This window comes from Gastrolobium bilobum, unplaced genomic scaffold, assembly GCF_033153095.1.
Source record: "Gastrolobium bilobum isolate Gb01-03AN ecotype WA unplaced genomic scaffold, APGP_CSIRO_Gbil_v1 utg21558, whole genome shotgun sequence".
Lineage (NCBI taxonomy): Eukaryota > Viridiplantae > Streptophyta > Magnoliopsida > Fabales > Fabaceae > Gastrolobium > Gastrolobium bilobum.
In genome coordinates, this window is record NW_026895134.1 from 12,697 (window position 1) to 35,238 (window position 22,542).

The 22,542-nt window shown below is 36.9% G+C and overlaps 1 protein-coding gene across 2 annotated transcripts; it reads left to right on the forward strand.

Annotated features, from left to right (window-relative positions):
* The first annotated feature begins 261 nt into the window (after positions 1-261).
* Positions 262-3,082, forward strand: LOC133289084 (uncharacterized). 2 transcript variants are annotated; one of them, XM_061486982.1, is made up of 4 exons: positions 262-401; positions 838-1,094; positions 1,640-2,091; positions 2,689-3,082. In XM_061486982.1, exons 1-4 carry the CDS (start codon positions 295-297, stop codon positions 2,944-2,946), a joined length of 1,074 nt encoding a protein of 357 aa, XP_061342966.1. In that variant the 5' UTR covers positions 262-294; the 3' UTR covers positions 2,947-3,082. The 2 variants fall into 2 exon arrangements, with proteins under 2 accessions (XP_061342966.1, XP_061343019.1); XM_061487035.1 differs by having other exon boundaries at positions 325-346.
* The last annotated feature ends 19,460 nt before the right edge of the window (positions 3,083-22,542 follow it).

Consider the following 22,542-nt stretch of genomic DNA (forward strand, 5'->3'; position numbering starts at 1 on the left):
AAATCACCAATTTATGACTATTTTTTCAAAACACATTAATTAAAATATTATTTACAAGTTGTCTTTGTTAAAATTTCTTAAGTAAATAGTCATTTTTTGTTTTGTTTGGAATAACAGGACTATTTTACTATATTTATTCATTCAAAATAAACTGAAAATGTGTCGGCCATTCCAACTATGCAAAACTATTTTATATATTATTTTAATATTTTTTATTTCCATTAAATAAATAATAGTATATAGCAGTTGCAGTAGAAAATGTGAACTGGGAACAAAGGAAAGCAAAGAATCGAAATGGAAAAGCAAGATGGAAACAGAGTGGTGATCCTAGGAGGCGGTGTTGCTGGTTCTCTCGTTGCTAAATCTCTTCAATTCCATGCCCATGTCACTCTCATTGATCCGTAAAAGCTTCTCTTTCTTTTCCTATCTTCAATTTTTTTTTTTTTTTTATCAAATAAAAAAGATTCCCCCTTGTTTAATTATGCTAAAGATGAGATTTTTAATTCGAATTTTGCTCATTGCAGCACCCCTTTTTTGTTTTTAATCGGTAGGGCTATTGGGTTGAAGATTATGCTGTATTTGATTTTCTACCCTCGTGTAAATTTGGAATTTTTATCGCTTTTCGGAACTTCCCAGATTTTCAGGTTTCAATTTTGAGGTTGAGAAGTGTGTTTTTGGAAGTGTTTGTGGTTTAATATTCTGTTGATGATTGAGGTGGTGATTTAGAAAACATTGCATTGATGATTGAAGTATTTAGCTTTCCATGCACATGGTTGTTGTTGTCAACTTGTCATTGTGTGTATGTCTTTCTTCTGATTGAGTGCAATTGAAATCCAGGAAAGAATATTTTGAGATTCCTTGGGCAAGCTTGAGGGCAATGGTTGAGCCATCCTTTGCAGAGAGGTCGGTGATCAACCATAGAGATTACCTCACCAATGGTGACATTGTTGTATCCAGTGTTGTCAATTTGACCGAAACCGAAGTGTTGACCGCAGATGGCCGTCGGATTGTCTATGACTATCTTGTTATTGCCACTGGCCATGCAAATAATGTCCCCAAAAGTAGGAGTGAAAGACTTAATCAGTACAGAGAAGGTGAATTTGAACGCATATCTTCACCAAGAAGGGGAACAAAAAGATTTATGAATTTAAACTGATGCAGAATATGTAGTTAATCTACATCTATAGTAAAGATTGCATTTCAATGTTTCTGATATTATAATTTTTAAAGCTAATCTTTGAGGAGAGTAGGTTATTGCTATTGGATTCATGTAGGCCTAATTATTGCAATTGGCTGCAAGGCCTTTCTCACATTACATGAAACAAAGCGTTGTATGGTTTGAGTATTCAATGAAAAATCAAAGGAGCATGGAGCTCTTGTAGGGCCATGGAAGAAATATTAGAACACAAAAATAACTGATTGAATTCCAAGTACATTGCTATTTATATCATTGGTCTTGTTTAGAGCAATATGGGATTATTTTGTGTTATTGTTTTCGTTTCAATCATATCATGCATTGACATTGCTCATTTTAGTCTTTAGCATAATGTTTTTGTGAGTGCTTTTATGGAGTAGGTTCAGCCTTGTAATGAATTGTCATAGTCAGCACTTGAGTTATGAAGTTCATTTTCCCTGGCAGAAAATCAAAAGATAAAATCTGCTCACTCCATTCTGATTGTTGGAGGAGGTCCTACTGGTGTGGAACTTGCTGGAGAGATAGCTGTTGATTACCCAGATAAGAAGGTTACTATAGTGCACAAAGGATCAAGGCTGCTCGAATTCATAGGGGAAAAAGCTTCTGAGAAGTCTCTAAAATGGTTGAGATCAAAGAATGTTGAGGTGAAACTAGAGCAATCAGTTGATTTGAACGCTGCCACAGACGGATGTAAGATATATCAAACTTCACTTGGAGAGACCATCGAGGCAGACTGTCATTTCTTATGCACAGGGAAACCGCTTGCTTCAGCTTGGCTAAAAGATACTGTGTTGAAGAATGACTTGGATTTTCATGGAAGGATTGTGGTGGACGAAAAATTGAGAGTCAAGGGTCGGGGCAACATTTTTGCCGTTGGAGATATTACAGACATTCCAGTAAGTGCTTACTGTTAGTAACTTATTCAGCTTTTCATGATAGTATAATTTTATAGGTATTCACACTCTTTTATAACAAACTCATCTAGTTACTCAGTCTTGTGCTGTTCCCTTGATATTCTGTTCGTTTCACTTGAACTAGGCTGATAGGTCATGCTTTATTGCCTGAATTTTGGGCAGGGTTGAGTTTCTACTTACTAGTAGTGAAAATATTGATGTAAAATGAATGAGATTATTGCTTGTACTAATTGCTGCTAAAAAGGAAAAAACTAACTTGGCTTTGTACTGGAGGCTTTACGACCTATCTATATCTTTCATTATTGTTCTTTGGACCTATTCAGTGACTTTGTTGTGGAAGAAAAGTGTTCAAATTCCTTGAATTTAGAGACTCGAGTTAATGTGTGATATCAAATTTTAAAAGTGGAATACATGCATAATTTCCTTCAGATTTATGTGATTGTGTTATTTAGGCTGTTTATATACCAGCCTCTTTGATTTTGTCCCATATAAATTGGTTCTACACTATAAATCTATGGCATATTAATTTCTTTATAAGATGCCTGATAGGAGGTTTTTTAATGGAAATATACACAACAGGAGATCAAGCAAGGGTTTTTGGCACAGAAGCAGGCTGAAGTGGTTGCAAAGAACTTGAGGGTGATCATAGAGGGAAGAAAAGAATGTGGAATGGAAACTTACAAGCCACATTCAGTATTGGCAATAGTTTCACTTGGGAGGAAAGATGCGGTGGCACATTTCCCATTCTTGACAACTATTGGAAGAATTCCTGGCATCATCAAATCTGGAGATTTATTTGTTGGTAAAACAAGAAAACAAATAGGACTCAACCCTTAAGTTTTACAAGCTTGACTCGATACTATGCGTGGTGTGGATTCAAAATCAATCGGTTTCATAGTTTGTATCAATGTTATTAAACCCAACCAAGCATCGACTTGATCAGGATATTGGGTCACCGGTAGGATTGGGATTGGTGGGTTGGACCGATTGACTCAGATATATATATATATATATATATATATATTCTTCTTTATAAGCTATTTTTTTAGTAAGTTATAAACTATTTACTCAACTAATCATATTATTCTTCTAAGATGATATACAAATAAAAGTAGCATATTGTTGAGAGGTATAATTAAGAGTAAATATCATTTTTGGTTCTTAACAAAAAAATACGGTCCCCAATTTAGTCCCTCACAAAAATAAATTAGTCAGTTAGTCCCTAACAAATTTAAAGTAGACCCATTTAGTTGAAATCGTGATCCCTCACAAATTCAAAAAAGACTCATATTAGTCCCTCAAAAGGACTAAAATGGGTCCACTTTGAATTTGTTAGGGACTAACTGACTAATTTATTTTTGTAAAGGACTAAAGTGGAGACCGTGTTTTTTGTTAGGGACCAAAAAAAGTGTTTACTCTAAAATTAAACTATATTTGCAACTAGTTTGGAGTTCAAGGATTGATTCTATATAATCAATTTAAAATTTTATTATTTTGTTAGTATCATGATTGATTTAATATATTTTCTTTTCTTGTTAGATATTTGATTTTAACATGTACTGTCATCGGAACTCGTTTTGACCTGGCCGGGGAGGTTCAAGTTTAATCACACTGTTTTGTATGCGATAATAATAGGAAAAAGTATTTCTCAAAATAATGTCGTTTTGGGAGTTATAAGATTAAAAAATTATTATGATAAAGATTAATATAATTCTGCGATATATTAGAATTACAAAAATACATTGCTTTTTGTCCCACAACGATGTCGTTTTAGGCTCAATGGAGATAATTTATCTTCATTAGCTGGAGAAATCTTTTACCAAATATCAACTTAGCAAGGAAACATGAGAACACTCATTCTACTTGGGGTGTGCATGACAACTTTTTCGGAATCAACTTTTTCTAAATTTTTGTTCCTGGGAACATAAATGGATAGAAAACTCGTTTGGTAAAATCAGTTTTTTTTTCTCGGGATGAACCTGTTTATTTTTTGTGGAGGGGAACAGAAAAAAAAATCAAAAAATTTATGCCTTTTTTTTCCCGGGCACAAAATGAGAAACACTTGTCTCTCTCAATCACTCTTCACCTCTACCATCATCACCGCCACCACCATCATCCCGACACGACCGTCGCCAACACCACTGTCGCCACCACCATCACCATCACCGCCACCATCACCACCACCGCCGCAGCCCCTGCCATTACCATCGCCACCATGCCACCACCACTATTGTCGCCACCACCATTGCCACCACTACCACCATCGCTACCATCGCCACCACTACCCCCATCGCTACCATCATCACCACCACCACCATCGTCGCAACCACTGTTGTCACTTCCACCACCGTAACCACTGTCGTCACCACCACCACCATGTCATCACCACTACCATCACCGTGCCACCACCATCGCCACCATACCGCCATCACCACCACCACTAGGGTTGGCAAAAGCGAGCCAATCCGTCGGGTTAGCTCGTAACCCGCCAAAAATGAGTCGAGTTGGGTTGACAAAAATGAGCTGCCAACCTGACCCGAGCCAGCTCGGGAAAAAAGAAGCCAACCCGCAGGTCAAACGGGCCAGCTCGCGGGTTGAGTTTTTTTTTTACAAAAATACAAAATATAATATATAAAAATGGACAAAATCCACACATGCTATCATCATCTTTCTTCCTTCTCTAAACCTAAGTCCCTAATCTTCTCACATCCCTGCCATTTTTATATTGTTAGGCTGTGTTGGCTCTGTTTGGTTCAAATATATTACCCACTTGGTAGCAAGTGGTTCTGATTGTTTCTTGATGTTGGTGCAAATTTGTTGTGAAGAAAATTCGAAACTAGAATATTTTGCTGTTATTTCTCATTTTGTAACCCTTTGTTTAAGCTGATGGAAGCCACATAGCTAGTGCATTAATATCACAGGTTCATTTAAATAGGCTGAAAAGGAGCCAACCTGCGAGCAATTTTCGAGCCAAATCGCGAGCTATTTTTTCAAGCCAACCCACGAGCCATATTTTTGAGCCAATCCTAACCCGACTCGGATCGAGTTGGGTTGGGTTTTCTGTCTCGTTTTTTTTCAAGCCAACCCTAACCCGGCTCGATTTTTTCGGGTTGCATGCAGGTTGGGCCGGGTCGAGCCGGGTTGGCCTGTTTTGCCAATCCTAACTACCACTGCCGTCGCCACCACCACTGTGCCACCACAATCGTCACCATTACCACCGCTGCCGTCACCACCGTCATGATGCCATCACCACAACTACCACGCCGCCACCACTGTCGCCGCCACCACCATATAGAAAGGAAAGTAATGAACCGGTTTATTTTTTTTATGTTTAATAGAAATTATTTTGTATTATATTATTTATTGTGTTATCAAATGCAATTCTCATTCTCGGAATAAAAATAGAACATGTTATCAAACACATTTTTTTTCTCAGAAACTATTCCAAGGCACAGAAATAAAAAAGAATTGTTTCTTTTCAGAAATAATATTAGAGAATAAAATAATTATCATATACACCCTTACTTGCTGGAGCGAGCAAGCCAGCAATAGGCTTGGAAAATTGCACGTCTCTAATTTTCTCATTGTACTTGCTTGTTGGAGTGAGCAAGCCCGTGAGCCTTGCTTAGCTTGAATTTCATCTTTCTTTGATTTTTTTGATCCATGAATGCTTGGAACAGTGACCAAAGTGTCACTGTTCTCCATCTTATTTCCTTAAATGTCACGTCAACAGTGTTATTTCCCAATCTGCCACGGGGGCAAGTTCGCTACACAGTATAGCGAACTCGGTGTGCTGATATGTCACATTTCTAGTGGACACCAAGGTCGCTGGTGTCAGTAGCAAACTCTGGAGCAATTAATGCTGACACAAAGAATAAGTTTGCTGCATGTGGCAGCGAACTAGGTGTGACTGGTGTGTCACATACACATAGTTTGCTAAGAGGGATGGCGAACTATGTGCCTTTCAGAATTTTTATTTTGTTGCACGAATTTCGAGAAAAACAATTATATTTCACATTAAATCATGCTATTCTTTGATATGTGTGCAACTTTCGTTTGTGTGCTTGAAATCTGATCATTACTAATAAAATTATTTATTAGTTCGACTCAATTCACGCCATTATGGATTTGTTGCATATACTGGTTACGTTGTTTTCGGCTTTTGCGCATAAGATGAATTGTTGGGACAGTGACCAGAAGAATTTTGCATGATATCTTATTCATAACAAACAAATAAATAAAATATCAACTTAAATAATAATGCAGCATGAATATTATTCCTGAATGTACTAGTCAATTTTAAAATATTATCTGGCCAATATATTTATTGACCAACAATAATATTCTTTACAAAATATACAAAATTGAAACACAGGCTGCATATATTTTTCATGTATTAAAAAATAAAATCAAAATCCAAAACAAAAATAAACCAAAAAATAGCATAATAAATTCATGCATGTAAAAATCAGCACCCAAATAATATTAATGTATAATATAAAATAATTCAACAAAGTGGTTGATACACGTATGTTCTGCGGTGACCACTGTAACTATTGCGGCATTGCTGCCATAGCCTTTGACGTTGCGTCTTCGCCTTGCCCGCTATATAGCCTATTTTCCTACCTGCAACGAAAGTTGCACACATAATCAAAGAATAGCATGATTCAACGAGAATTATAATTGTTTTTCTTCGAAAGCCGTGCAACAAAAAGGAAGAAGCAAATTGATCAGATTTCAAAATTTTGGAAGGCACATAGTTCGCTACACCTTTCAGCGAACTATATGCATGTGAGACACTTGTCACATCTAGTTCGTTGTATGTGGCAGCGAACTTGTTCTTTGTGTCAGCATTAATTGTTTCAGAGTTCGCTATTGACACCAGCGATCTTGGTGTCCATAAAAAACGTACATATCAACACACCGAATTTGCTACACTATCCAGGGAACTTGCCTCCGTGACATATTAAAAAATAACACTGTTAATATGTCATTTAAGAAAATAAGATGAGGAACAGTGGCACTTTGATCACTGTTCCTAAATGCTCTATCATTACAATTGATATATTTTTGATTCAGTATTAGATCAAACATGAAAACTCCAAATCTTTTTTTGTCTTTGACCATATTCATAATATTGAACACAATTCAGTCCTAAAAACATGATACGAATGACACTTAACAGATACTCAATCATAATATCTACAGATGTACAATTTGAGGTCCGATCCCATGGGAGAGTGACCAAAGTGTCACGTTTGGACAAAAAAATTACCAGATTACTACGCCAACAGTAAATTTTGCCAAAATGTCACGCGGCATAATTCGCTACACAGTGTAGCGAAATATGCCACATGTGGCATTTTTGGTTCTGACATGGCATATTTCGCTACACTGTATAGCGAATTACTTGCATGCATAATTCGCTACACTGTGTAGCGAATTATGCCGCATGACATTTTGGCAAAATTTACTGTTGACGTGGCAGTCTGATAATTTTTTTGTCCAAACGTGACACTTTAGTCACTCTCCCAGATCCCATTCTTATAAAAGAGATAAAGCCACCTGTCCATCCTGATGTTGCAACTTGCAATAATGGCTTTGTCTCGTCGTTGGGAGTCCGTTTAACATGCTCTGGGAGCTTCTACTCCCATTCTAAAATTAGAAAAAAAAATAGATTGAGATGAAATTTAGAAAAAAAAGGATATAAATGGAGAAAACTTTCCTTTTTAGTAAAGGATCATGGAATAATATTATGGACTAGGAGCACATTAGAAAAATCCCATAAGAGCAGATGCAAATGGGGTAGATTAGGGCCTATAGCTTAATCTATATTAGGTTAAGTTTGATTTATTATAAATAGTTAAATAGAACAGACCTAGACATAGATTCTTTAAAAAATTTATTTAGAAAGCAGGCCATAGGCTTTTTTATATATGTCGGACCTATAAATTTACAGATCAGTCTATATCATATTATTTATTTTAAATAAAATTATTATTTTAATAATTTTGAATAATAAAGTAATATTATTTTTTTAATTATTGAATATTTAATAGACTTAAATAGACTAACAGCCTAAACCAAAATTTTTATTTTTTAAATATAAGTCAGACCAGATTTATAATTTGAACCTACACAAGACTAACTGATGAGGCAAGAGATAAATTTTTTTACACAAATCTAACCTATTTAAATCAAGGGCTTTACTTCTCTCATGTTGTATAAGAGAAGTTATCTCATGTTGTGAGATAAATTAAGTGGGACCCATCAATTTTTAAAAAAAGAAAAAAGAAAGAAAAAAGAGGCACGTCTTTTTATGTGAGTGTAAAATGAGATAAGACTCTTACGTAGCATAAAAGTATAATTTCCCTTAAATCAAAGCTTAACCTAACCTATTTACATCCTTACCCATCAATCTTAATTTCACGTTCACCTTCTTTTATTTTCTTTCACGTATCATACCTGTCTTGCTTAAGATGCAGCTTTCATTTTTTTTTTTACTCTCTGTTAGTGCTCTCTCACTTCATCCAATATGTTTTTTTTTTCCCACAACGTCATAGACATATAGATATGGCAAACTTATACTATCTCTCTTTCATTTACTATAATTTCCGGTACATTTTCAACAAATTTTGTTGTCACAACGTTAACTTCTTTCGCAAGAAAATAGCCACATCCAGATTTTTTGTTTGTTTTATATATATATATATATATATATATATATATATATATATATATATATATATATATTAATTTAATATATATTTGTTAACGTTATTCTTATATCATTTAAGAAATTTTAATTTCAATAAATTGAATGTCATAAAAATTTAATGTATAAAAATTATGTTATTCCAGAATTATTTAATATTGTATTGATATATATTAAGATTAACTTAACATATATTTTAAAAATATATAAAAATAATAAATATGTAATTATATTTTTATTATTATTAATTTTTTTTAAAAAATTGAGATAAATAATAATTATTTAATAGTTTGATTGATAAAAATTAAATTTTATATTTTATACCTGTGTAAATTTATCTGTGTTTTATTTTTCTCCCTCTCTAAACTTTATATGTTTTAAACTTTAGAGTTATACATCATATTAAATAAATGAGAAAATTTAATGTGAGATGTAACTAACTCATCAATCTCTTTCACTCTATAAATTATTATTTTTAAGGTTTAACTTTACTATTGGTCAGTTAGAACTCAAATAAGGAAAACTCATTTCGTTCCCAAGATGATGACCAATTGCGCAAATGCATGCATCAAGTAATAAATGGGAGTTTTAATGTCCAAATTATCGTTCCCTCGAAGAAAGTTTTACTAATATGAATCTTAAACTATATTGATGAATAAAAAAAATGGGTTAACAATATTGAACTATTCTGGCTAGTCGTTCCCAAGTATCACAATGGCGTTCTCACTATGACAAAAGGTTCAGATTAACTTTAAAATAATTCATCGCGTTGTTATATATTTCAAGTCCTCTTAATTCAATGAAAAACGACAATTCATCGGAAGATATATTTCTTGTGTGGTAACAGGAAATAAAATGAGCAAGTTCAAGGAACAAGACAAGTGGTGTGATAACAGAACGACTATGAAAAGAAGAAGAATGGATGCACTGATCCTCTGTAAATCAACTGTAAACTAGGATCAGGACCTTCTCCAATGGACTTGTTTAGGTCTCTTTCATTGCCAGCGCTAATTCCTCAAGCTCTTTGGCTAAATGGTATACAAAATCTCATATTCCTATGGGGACTTTGTTCCCAACAATTACTCAGATCAGAACCTTAAACGAACGAGATAGTTCCTTATTTCTAAGACAACCAGAGAAAGTGCTTCTACACTTTTCACCTTCCTCCTATTGTTCAGAAGTCTGAAATTCCTTCCTTATGGAAGTTCTTTTCTCATTCATGTTCAGTTTCCATAGATACAAGATATTAAAATACATAAACAATAAAAATCCATTCTAAAGGAAAATTAGCTCATGTTCACATATATGGCTAAAAATGCATACACAATCTTAACAACATGAAATTTCATAGACCCAAGATGCAAATTGATGAAGACGAATTAGAAAGAGAAGAAGTTACAAACTCAAAGTAAAAACATGAAAACAGAGACTCAATGTGACAGTGGAAAAATAAAAATGGAGACTATGATGAGTGTTTGCTCGTGTAGAGACTTAATGGAGAAAAGATAAGACACGAGTGTTGTTCCAAGAGATAAAACTTTTTTTGCCTTCGTTTGATCTTCTATTTATAGGTTAAGGAACACATTATCATTGTCGTGATTAACATGAGTCACTCCCTGCACAGTTGGGTTGAGGACGTCTCCTTCATTCTTTGATCAGACGATGAGATTTGATTTAAGGTGATAAGAATAGAGCTGAATTGTCCCCTATGTTGTCCTTTCCCAAGGATGATTCTCTGTTCCACAGACGCGTCCAACAATATTCTCTACTCTACTCTGCTTTGTTGCGCGTCGTGTGTCCTTTTTGGTTGCTTTTCAATGCGATACCTGCAAAAAGAAAAAAAATAGATGTTAGTGGAATCAAAAAGTAAAAAGCAAGGGACAACTCACACAATCTATTCTCTCTTTCTTGTCTTCATGTTTCCTTACTTAGGGTCATTTGCTCACACAAGTCAACAATTATTGCAATTATATTAATATTTATAATGTAAATGTACTAATAAGGGCGGAACGACTAATGTTATACATTAAAAAATACTGCTTATGGGAACGGATTTTTGTCCCATCAAGTACCTCAAAACTTAACTGGTGTTCGTCCTCGAGCAACTCAAATGCAACCGTCAATTTATTTATACAAAATTAAAGCAACAATTACAAATTAGAAATCAAGGAACAAAATTCACAAAATAACAGTTTCATATCGAAGCTCACAAGTCAAGAAAGATTTTAACCAAAATCATGCAAGGCTATTTATCCATACTTCACTAAACACTTATGGTACTGTTTTACTCATTGTTTCGGGGAATCCAGGGTTCCAAGAACTTGAATATCCTCTTCTTTCCTAAGAATCACTTGTTCTCTTCAATCAAAGGGGCTTTTGAGGCTTGTAACAAGGCTTAGGTTTATGTAGGAGCATTTGGACTTGGCTGATTTAAAATGGGGAGTGCTGATTCTTTTATTTCTTTTCAGGAATAACTTCTTTGTATTTAGGGGAACATCTTCATTGTGACTGCTTTTCTGTCCTTCTTTCCTTTTTGGGAATATTTTTCTTTTCTTTTCTTTGACAATAGTTTCTCTATCCATTTTAACGTTCCTTAAGAGTCTTTTGGCTCCAGTTGGTGTTCCTGCTTTTTGTCATTCCTTGATCTGATGACTGAATTTCCTGTTTCTTGAGACAGGTTTGAAGAATTAAAATGTATCTTAGGCTTAAAGATGGTGACTATGGAAATGATACAAGAGTTGACTTTTGGCTTAAGTTGATTAGAAGATGGCCCTGTCATTTCGAAGTTCCCAAGTGATTCTACAGTACTAAAAATGTCAATGCAAGTTCAGGAATATAAAAATTCCATAACACTCTTTTCGAAAAGTTTAGTGTTTGGATTCTGTTCCTCACGACAGACTCACTCAGGTCATAACCTTAACAATTCTAAGATTCAAATTTTAACTTTTCATCTTCATCTTTTTTAGAAATTTTGTTCTTGAGTTAACTTTGCTACTTAACACTTAATTCTTTTTTCTTTTTCTATACAAACAAACAAAAGCAAGAGAATTATCTAAAGAGTAAACAATAAAATAGGGTACAACAAATGGTACTACCAAACAACAAAACGTTATAATTCTTTCAACAAAAAAAATCAAAATTTCTACAAACAGCGAAATTTTGAAACAACAAAAAAATAAAGTTGAAGTCCTAAAATTGAAATGTGCAGAAAAATAAAAAGTGGAGGGATAGCAGAGATGTGGGTGGTTTATTCAGGGTTTCCTCGTCTTCTTTTCTTGTTTTTTCCTCTTTCGCCTCGCTTCTTCTTCCAGCTCTTTCATTTTTATCTCCTCTTTTGATGGGGACAACCTTTACAATCTTGAGATTAGGTTTCTGAGTTCAACCTCAAGGTACCATCTCTACAATTCAAGCAGTAAATCAAACATCATGTCAATGTGAGTGTTTATACAGAGTCTTGTTGCTGCCTTCTCCTAAACGTCGTCCTTTACGTGTAATTCTACCTCCATCCTCAGCCTTAGTTCTCTGGAGAACTCCAGCAGCTATTTTCTGAAGTCTTGTTGCACTTCATTAGACTTTTTCCTACTTTCAACCATCATTTTCCAGGATTTTTTGGATGGCATGTTTAGCTTTGGCTACCTGTAGATTCTGCTTGTTTTCTATACTGTTGGTAGCGTCACGAACTCCAAGTTGAATTGCACACAAGTCCAATCTATTCATTCTAGAAGCTCTAGAAGTTTAAGGTTGAGATTGAGGTGGTCGTTCCGCCAAAGCATCCTTGATAGCTTTTACCAAGGTTTCGCCCCTGGTTTCCTTTTGTTCCTAAAATTGGGTTAGAGTGGTGGAGAGATTGTTGATTGCTTTCTTCAATGAGATGATGTTAATGTAATTTGATTCAGCTGTTCACTAGGAACACCAATATGCTGAAGGGTTGGGGGAGAAACTAGATTCTCTAATCTATCCCTTAGCATTTCACAAATTTCTCCTAGGCCCATTTTCGATTTCCTTCTGACATTAAGGGGCATTGCTTGAATGGGGGCCTTGGTTTTCTGGATGGCTTTTGTTTTTGCGAAAATAGAGGGATGGCTATCAGTAGCTTGTGTTTGGGGCTGGATATCTGTGGTAGTGGTTGGTGGTGCAGTGGGAATGGTTTGTGGTTGATCAATGGGAACGATTTATGAAGGGGAACAGGGTTCTTCAACAAATGTGGTTTGAGGGGAGGAACGAAATACAGTTTCATCCTCTAGTAGAATAGGTGAGTGAGTGGGGGCTCCTAGGTTGATTTTCCTAGGGATGCTTACCTTTGGTGTCTTCTTTGGTGGTTTGAAGTCAATAAGCTTACCTTTTTTATCGCCTCCCTTTTTACTTCTTCATCCTTTTTTTTTCTTTTTTTCTTCTCTTTCTTTTGTTTCTTCCTTCTGTCTTTGCTCCCCCTTATCTTTTGTTGTTGTTGAGATATATAGTCCCACATTAATTGTATGGGCAACTAATGTGGAGTTTATAAGGCCTTGGGCACTCCCACCATTTGAGCTAGCTTTTGGGGTGGTGTATCCCAAGGTTCTTTAAATGGTATCAGAGCTTGAGTTACTACAAGGTCACAAGTTTGATCCTCACCGCTCCCCACTTTAAAGTGGAATTAAAATAAAAAGCACAAAAAGGTAAACCAAAAATTGGGCCTATGCATAATCCACGCTTCAAGCCCAGTGGGCTCTCGTTTAAAGAACCTTGGGAAAGAACCTTGGGATACACCACCCCAAAAGCTAGCTCAAAGGGTGGGAGTGCCCAAGGCCTTATAAACTCCACATTAGTTGCTCATACAACCAATGCGGGACTATATATCTCAACACGCCCCCTCACACGAGGGCACATTGGGCTTGAAGGGTGGACAATGCACAGGCCCACCTACCCGTGCTAAGAAATTCCACAACAGAAAGTGGGGGCGGCGAGGTTTGAACCCGGGACATGAGGCTCTGATACCACTTAAAGAACTTTGGGATACACCACCCCAAAAGCTAGCTCAAAGGGTGGGAGTTCCCAAGGCTAAAGAGAGTCCACTGGGCTTAAAGCGTGGATTATGCACATGCCCAATTTTTGGTTTACCTTTTTGTGCTTTTTATTTTAATTCCACTTTAAAGTGGGGGCAGTGATGATCGAACTTGTGACCTTGTAGTCACTCAAGCTCTGATACCATTTAAAGAACCTTGTGATACACCACCCCAAAAGCTAGCTCAAAAGGTGGGAGTGCCCAAGGCCTTATAAAGGTCACATTAGTTGCCCATACAATCAATGTGGGACTATATATCTCAACAGTTGTTCTTTTTCTTCTCTTTGTTCCTATTATTCTTCTTGTTGTTGTTCCTGTTGTTGGGGTTATTGTTCCTCTGCATGTGGTGGTGATGGTGGTTGTGAATCTAGCTAATAGTGTGGAATGTCTGGAGATCTTGACAATGCAGAAAATGATTGTTAGGATGATGTTTGTTATGGTTCTTCTTTTGGTTCTTGAGTGGTGCTCCTGACTCTCCTTGCTCTCTTGGCCAATGGCTTTTTATTATCCTCTTCCTATGCTTCAGGCAAATAAATGGGCTTTTAAGAGGTCGTTCCCTCCGCTCCTTTGGGAGGTTTGTGAACACCAATTTTTTATTATTATCCCAAAAAAATATAAAATAAAATAAAAATAATTTTTTTTTTCTTAAAAAAAAACGAAGTGAAAATGACTTCTCACTGGTTAAGCCTTTTCCTCTGTTAATAAAAAAGGAAGCAACAATCAACAAAACCTCGGGTAGTCAAATGAATAAGACAGAAGAATTAAGCAAGATTAATGAATCATTGAAATAAGCAAAAAAAATTTCAGAGGAAGATAACACCAAAATGGCAATTGCAATCACATATGAGCACTGCTAAAAATTAGCAAAAGAGTGGATTAGCAAAATATACAAGGAAAAGTGAAAGGAATATAGAGCATCAAGAAAAATTGCCTCAAATGTATGTCAAAAATATAACTTGACCTAATATCTTCTGGACTACAAATGAGCAAGAAGAAATCAGAAGAGGGAACAAATTGTAGGAGCAATTGCATCTGCGGAAGCGTATGAGACCATTGTGATTTGGATGTATAAGGATCATCATAGTTTTATCAATTACCTCTTGATGGCACAGATGTGAGAAGATGATGTTCCACACGCTTGAGTCCTTTGTGTCACAGCATGAACTCACGAACTGTTGTGGCAGACCTTCCAAACTATCTCTCGAGGAGGAAGGGGAAGTGTGTGGGCACCCATCAGATTCTGAGCTTGCCTTTTTTTTACAAAAGACCTAGGAGGCTGATGACTTAAGTGGTACTATTTATATGGGTTCCAAGAAACCCTAGCTCATTGGGCTCTAGGTTCCTTGGGCTCTTCTCATACTAATAACCCATTTGGGCTTTAGTAAAAAAGCAAACCCAACACAAATTTCTCACCCTCACAGACCCAACACCCTCCTTCTATTCTTCCATCATCGGACCATTTCAACCAGTTTCTAAACAAAAAAAAGCATCAGAAGAAGAGAGGAGGAAGAATGAAAAGATGAAGAAAGCAATACACAAGAATCTTTGAGAGTGAGATCTTTTTGCCTAAACACAGAAACCCGTAACCAGTCATTCCAATATTTTGTGCGAAATTTCATGGCGTGCTGTAGCAAACATATTTATACATGCGAATTCTGACATTTAAAAAGAAAGAAAAAAGTTAGGATCCACATGCGTAAAATAAAATCAAGAACAAGCTTCGAAATAAAATAGAAGACCAATTTCTTGATGATTCTTTGATTACATACATTAAAAAAGAAATTATTTTGAGTTTTAACACGGATTCAATTATATATGAGTTTAACAATAAGAAAATACGTAAAATAAGAGTCAAATGAAGTGATCTTAATCTTTGTAATAGATTTCTTTTAATTTTTTTTATATTAGGTCTATATTATATTTCAAATATTTTTGTTTATAATATAATACTTTTTATTTTCGCCCCCGTCATTAAAATTTCTGCGTCCGCCACTGTCACCAAGGCTGCATTTCTTTGACCCACCCATCTACTAGGATCATATCCTGATGATCCAAATCTCCATCGGCGGAGGTGACTATACCTGACAAGGATGCGAACCATATGTCCATCTTGAGATCAGGTGTGCAAGTGGGTGTTTCACGCACCATACTTTTCCTTCCATTTCATTGATTTGTAATTTTTAACCAATATCTCATGATAAGAAGAGCTAGGATGAAAACTATTTGGCATTCTGGTTAAGTTGCTATGTGGGCTCCAGTGATATATGCTTGGTGTCATAGTACATGCTAGTCTTTACCATCTTGATTTCATGATATATATATATTTTTTATTTTGTCCCACGCTTTTGAGATCTCAACAGAGGGAGTTCCTTTATTTTGTTATGTAAAGTAGACGTTTTACACCACAAATAAATATTAAAAAAATAATAAGAAAAAGCAAAAAAAAAAACTAAAGCATATGGTAGCTTTTGGTGGGACACATCTGACCATTAATTTTTATTTTTTATTTTTTTTCTTCCCATCTTTGTATGTTGGTGTTGGCTTTACCATTAAACTTGTATTCTCACACCTTACCATGTCTTTGTCATCATCTCCCTAACTATTAGACTTGGGTTTTTGGCCACTGCACTAGAAGCCCTCCAATCTTTTTTTTTTTGGATAACAAAGGAAAGTAAAACAACAAACAAAATAAACTAGCTAACAACTACTGCTCTGGGCCAACATATGCCCCTATAGTCACTTTGAAATCTAATAGCGCAATCCCTGGGGACGTCATTAAAAATAACAGTTTCCCAGCCATGTTTGTATGCTTGAGAAGCCAACCAGTCTGCTACAGCATTTCCTTCCTTGTATGAGTGAGTGATCTTTATTTCCCAATTCTTGGAAAGCATCCCCTGTATTCTAGCTACCAGATTAGACAAAGGATGGGTCTTTCGACACCCTTTCTGGATTAGCTCCAGTCCCACCAAGGAGTCGCTTTTTAGATGAATTAACCTCTTACCAACCTCCCAGGACAATTCCAATCCAGCTAAAATACCCCAAAGTTCTACCTTGACTGAGTTTCCCTGACCCAAAGTCTTTGAAAATCCTAGCTCCCAATTGCCGGAGTCATCTCTGAGCACTCCTCCACAGCCTGTAATTTTGCCACCAAAAGTGCTAGAGCCATCAACATTCAGTTTGGTCCATCCTGTTAAAGGAAAGTTCCAATTGACCTGAATTACATCTCTTGGTTTTTTCTTCTGTCCAGCTTGTTAGAGTTTGGTTTGGGCATCTAGGAAATTGAAACAGACCCCATGCGCACTCCTCATCATAGCATCCATCGGTTGGCTTTTATTGGAGAACACTAGGTTGTTTCTGTTTGCCCAAAGTGTAACATCCTGAGCGCTGACGAGGGCGGAGAGTGATCGCCGGTGCGAAAGGGCATGGACAAGGAGCGGCTCCTGACAGACTTCCAGCGGGGGTTACATGAGCGAATGAATCGAATCGACACCCGAAAGAGAGAGATTCCAAAGACTGTGCAGGTATGAGACTGCACAGTTTGGGATCACTTATAAGAATTAATTGGTACTACCTATACAAACAAGATGCATCTTCTTTTCGGTAGTCCAGAACGGAAGAACTCCATAGTTAAGTGTGCTTGACTTGGGGCAATTCTGGGATGGGTGACCTCCTGGGAAGTTTTTCCGAGAAGTGTGCGAGTGAGGAAAAAGCACACTGAAAAGTTTCGTGTTAGTATGTGGGGATAGTCATTGATTCTTGAAGCGACCAGATGTTACAAGTGGTATCAGAGAAGGCCTTTCTTCCAGTATGGTGTGGTACGAGGACGAACCAGGCGGAAGCTGGTGGGCATATAACATCCCGAGCGCTGACGAGGGCAGGGAGTGATCGCCGGTGCGAAAGGGCATGGACAAGGAACGGCTCCTGACAGGCTTCCAGTGGGGGTTACATGAGCGAATGAATCAAATCGACACCCGAAAGAGAGGGATTCCAAAGACTGTGCAGGTATGAGACTGCACAGTTTGGGATAGCTTATAAGAATTAATTGGTACTACCTATATAAACAAGATGCATATTCTTTTCGGTAGCCCGGAACGGAAGAACTCCATAGTTAAGCGTGCTTGACTTGGGGCAATTCTGGGATGGGTGACCTCCTGGGAAGTTTTCCCGAGAAGTGTGCGAGTGAGAAAAAAGCACACTGAAAAGTCTTGTGTTAGTATGTGGGGATAGTCATTGATTCTTGAAGCGGACGGGTGTTACAAGTGGTATCAGAGCAGGCCTATCTTCCAGTACGGTGTGGTTCGAGGACGAACCAGGCGGAAGCTGGTGGGCATGTAACATCCTAAGCGCTGACGAGAGCAGGGAGTGATCGCCGGTGCGAAAGGGCATGGACATGGAGCGGCTCCTGACAGGCTTCCAGCGAGGGTTACATGAGCGAATGAATCGAATCGACACCCGAAAGAGAGGGATTCCAAAGACTGTGCTGGTATGAGACTGCACAGTTTGAGATAGCTTATAAGAATTAATTGGTACTACCTATACTAACAAGATGCATTTTCTTTTCGGTAGCCCAGAACGGAAGAACTCCATAGTTAAGCGTGTTTGACTTGGAGCAATTCTGGGATGGGTGACCTCCTGGGAAGTTTTCCCAGGAAGTGTGCGAGTGAGAAAAAAGCACACTAAAAAGTCTCGTGTTAGTATGTGGTAGTCATTGATTCTTGAAGCGGCCGGGCGTTACACAAAGCAGCCAACAGGTTGTACCAAACAACAAAGGAAGTCTTGATAGGTTGAGTTATCAGATGAATAGGACAGATTCTGGTGTAGCCAATTGGGGAGGTTAGCAGAAAAGAAAACAACCCATTTTTGGTGAGGGACCAGCTTTTCCCATATTTGTTTGGACCAGGGGCAGTTCCTAATCATGTGGATGTAGTCTTCAGGAAGAGAGGTGCATCTAGGACAAGTGTCAACTTCAGTCATGGGTGACCTCCTGGGAAGTTTTCCCAGGAAGTGTGCGAGTGAGGAAAAAGCACACTGAAAAGTCTCGTGTTAGTATGTGGTAGTCATTGATTCTTGAAGCGGTCGGGCGTTACACAAAGCAGCCAACAGGTTGTACCAAACAACAAAGGCAGTCTTGATAGGTTGAGTTATCAGATGAATAGGACAGATTCTGGTGTAGCCAATTGGGGAGGTTAGCAGAAAAGAAAACAGCCCATTTTGGTGAGGGACCAGCTTTTCCCATATTTGTTTGGACCTGGGGCAGTTCCTAATCATGTGGATGTAGTCTTCAGGAAGAGAGGTGCATCTAGGACAAGTGTCAACTTCAGTCATGTGTTTTCTATATCTGCAAAGATTTGTTAGCAAATTTTCCCAAAAAGCATCCATAAAAATGTTTTGATTCTTTGGGGACCATTCCAATTCCACACTTTGTTCCAAAAGAGGTTAGGGGAGGAGGAAAGGGATTTGGAGATCTCATAATCGGCAGACTTAATAGAGAAATTACCATCACAGGAACCAGCCCACATGATTTTGTCAGGCCCATTGGAATGAAATGGGGGAGAGATACCTGCAATAGCATGGGCAACCTCCCTAAGCAAGAGGTGTTCGAACATGTGCCAATCCCAGTTCCCATTTGGATTTGTAACATCTGTCATTTTCCAATGCAAACACTCAGGGGGAATTGCTTGGCTGGAAAAATTTGACAAAGGCATGAAATCTGGAACCCAATGGCCCTGCCAGAATAAAGTGCTTTTTCCATCTTCCAAGTTAATCCTGAAATTGCTGATCACGTGGGGCCAGACTCTCGGAAGACCTTTCCATAGATTAGAAGAGTTCTGCATCGGTTTCAGGTTTGGAATGGCTTTGTCCTCCACTTTGTATTTGTGTTTGAGGACCCTGGCCCACAAGGAGTCCGGTTTGGTGATTAGGTCATGACCAATCTTCATCAAGTATGCTAGATTGGTCTTCCTCATGTCACGAAATCTTAGGCCCCCTTCCTTTTTTGGTTTGCAGGAGGGCATGAACTTTCTTCGAAGTAGATGAGGATCCCCAAATAAAACCCCTAACCTTTTTTTCTAGCTCATCACAAGTCCCCAAAGGCAGGAGGGATGTCTGCATAGAATAAGAGGGAAGCGTAGTCATCACTGACTTAGCGAGAGTCACTCTGCCCACCATAGAGAGGGTGGTTTGGTTCCAAGCATTCAACCTTCTATTAGTTTTATCTAAGATAACGTTGAAAGTTTTCTTGCCTACTCTCCGATGGTGGATGGGAATTCCAAGATACTTCCCCAAATCAACAGTAGATTCAAAGCCAAGTTGTTGACTAATCTCAGACACTCTGTTGTGGTTGACGTTCTTCGAAAAAAAGACTCTAGTTTTAGAGCTGTTCACTTATAGAGCATGGTATATTCATCTCTGTCTACGTAGCTTTGGTATATTTCTTTAGCTTTATAGGTTTTATCTTTTATTATTTCTTTTAAAAACAAAAAGAAGTTTGTAAATTTTCCGATCGTGTTTTTTTGCCTAATTTATCTCTGTCTACGTAGCTATGGTATATTCATTTTCTTGTTGCAATAATGATGATTCTAGGCCTAATTTTTAGATGACTTCTAGCTTTTTAAGGTCTTTAGCTTACTGTTAGCATAATTGGGAGGCTTTTGTATCGATGCTAGTATGCATACACGTGGATATAAATTCATTAGGATATAATCTTTTTTCAATGTATTTAATATTTAGTTTAGTTTTAAATAGTATGTTGTGATAACAAAAATTATATTTTTCTTGTGAACTTATTAAATTTGGTTTGCTTTTCTATTCAGATTTTTTTTTAAAAAAGGAAAATGTTGGGTCTTGAGTGTTGTGTTATATTTACGACAGTATAATAGTAATAGAAAGGATTATTTGACATGTTTGGCTTCCTTAAATTGGATTGTTATGTTGTTGAAATATCAAGATTTTGGAAAAGATAAAAAAAATGGGAGTATTCATCACTTAAACTATTAATGGGAAATTAATTCGCGCAACGATCTACAACGTTGATTGTATGGTTCGCCATCCTCAAGCATTGTCTATATCGTAAGAGTCTTCGTATAGTCGAGCTATCTTGGGCTCCGTGCAATGTGGACCCTTTTTTAAAAATAAACTATTTTATCATTTTCTTTATGACCAAAATATTTTTTTTTAAATATGTTTTAATTTTCTTCATTCCACGTGGTGACCGACATCGTTGACTGTATGGCTTGCCATCCTCAAGCGTTGTCTGTATCGTAAGAGCCTTCGTATAGTTGTGCTATCTTAGACTCTATACAATGTGGATTTAATTTCAAAATAGAGTTTGCTTCATCAATATCTCTGTAATTAAAATATGTTTTAACAAAGTCTATTTTAATCTTCTCATATTTCGCGCGACGATCGATAATATTGATTGTATGGCTCGCCATCCTCAAGCATTATCCATTCGTAAGAATCTTCGTATAGTCCTGCTATCTTGGACTCTGTGCAAAGCATATTTAATTTCAAAACAAAAGTCTTATCCTTTTCTTTATAACCAAAAATACGCTTTGACAAATCCGTTTTAAACTTCCGTCAATTCACGCTATGTTATACGGCGTTGATTGTGTGCTTGGCCACCCTCAAGCGTCATATGTTTCGTAAGGATATACGTATAGCCATGCTATCTTATAACCTTTGCAAATGTGAGTTAATTTTCAAAAGTTTTAAATTTAACAAAACCAAACACTTTTACAGAACGACGTAGCTTTGAGTTTTTCATTGCAGCAGAGGATACGTAGGAGCGAAATTTCTCTGTCAAGCTCCATAAAACCTTTTTAAAATTTCATTTTCTTTTCTTGTAAATAATTTTAATATCTTGCTTTATTTGGGTTAAACAAATATTCTAAAATTATTAAAACTCTGCACAACTAATTTAAGGTAACCGTTTTTTTAAACGGATGAGTCAAGGGTACAGTGGGATTAAATTTCCACCCTTCCCTATGCATAATCAGACTTCCGAACCTTGATCTAAAGACCAATTTTGCTAAAATAAAAGGTTTTCCAATTTTTTTTCAAATTAAATAAAATTGGTGGCGACTCCATTATTTCTATTATTTTCAAATAAATTCGGGTCGTTACAAGGTTAGTTGCTAAACTTTCTTTTGATCCTCTGCGAGGATCTTTGTCCTTTGAAAGGGACTATCATCGGATAAGTTGGTTTGGTAGATGTTGGACGAACAGAGAAAGTTTAAGAGGATTTCTCCTTCTTATGCCCAGGTAAAACAACAGATTTTTCAGTCGCCTTTTCCTTTTTCACAGTGGTTGTTTTTGGTGATTTGGTTGGGGAAGAAGAAGAAGAAGATTTACCTGGTGTAGAGGAAGATTCTCTAGAGGCTTTCTTCTTTTTTGTACCTGAAGATTGAGCTGGTTCAAAAAAAGATCCTTTTGTCGTTCTCTTCCTCTTACTACTTGTTGTTGTCTCATATTGAGCAAGAGCCACCCTTTCTGGGTCTCCATAAGTTCTCAGTATATTGCTTTATATGAGACGGTTAAGGGGTGAGCCAAAGAAAGTTTTGTTATTCTCAGGAGGAATGGCTATGCCAGCATTTGTGCATAGCCTTGAAATGAGACAGGGAAAATAGAAAAGGTCCTTGTTGAAGTCTTTTTTCAACATCTCATAAATGAGAGGAAC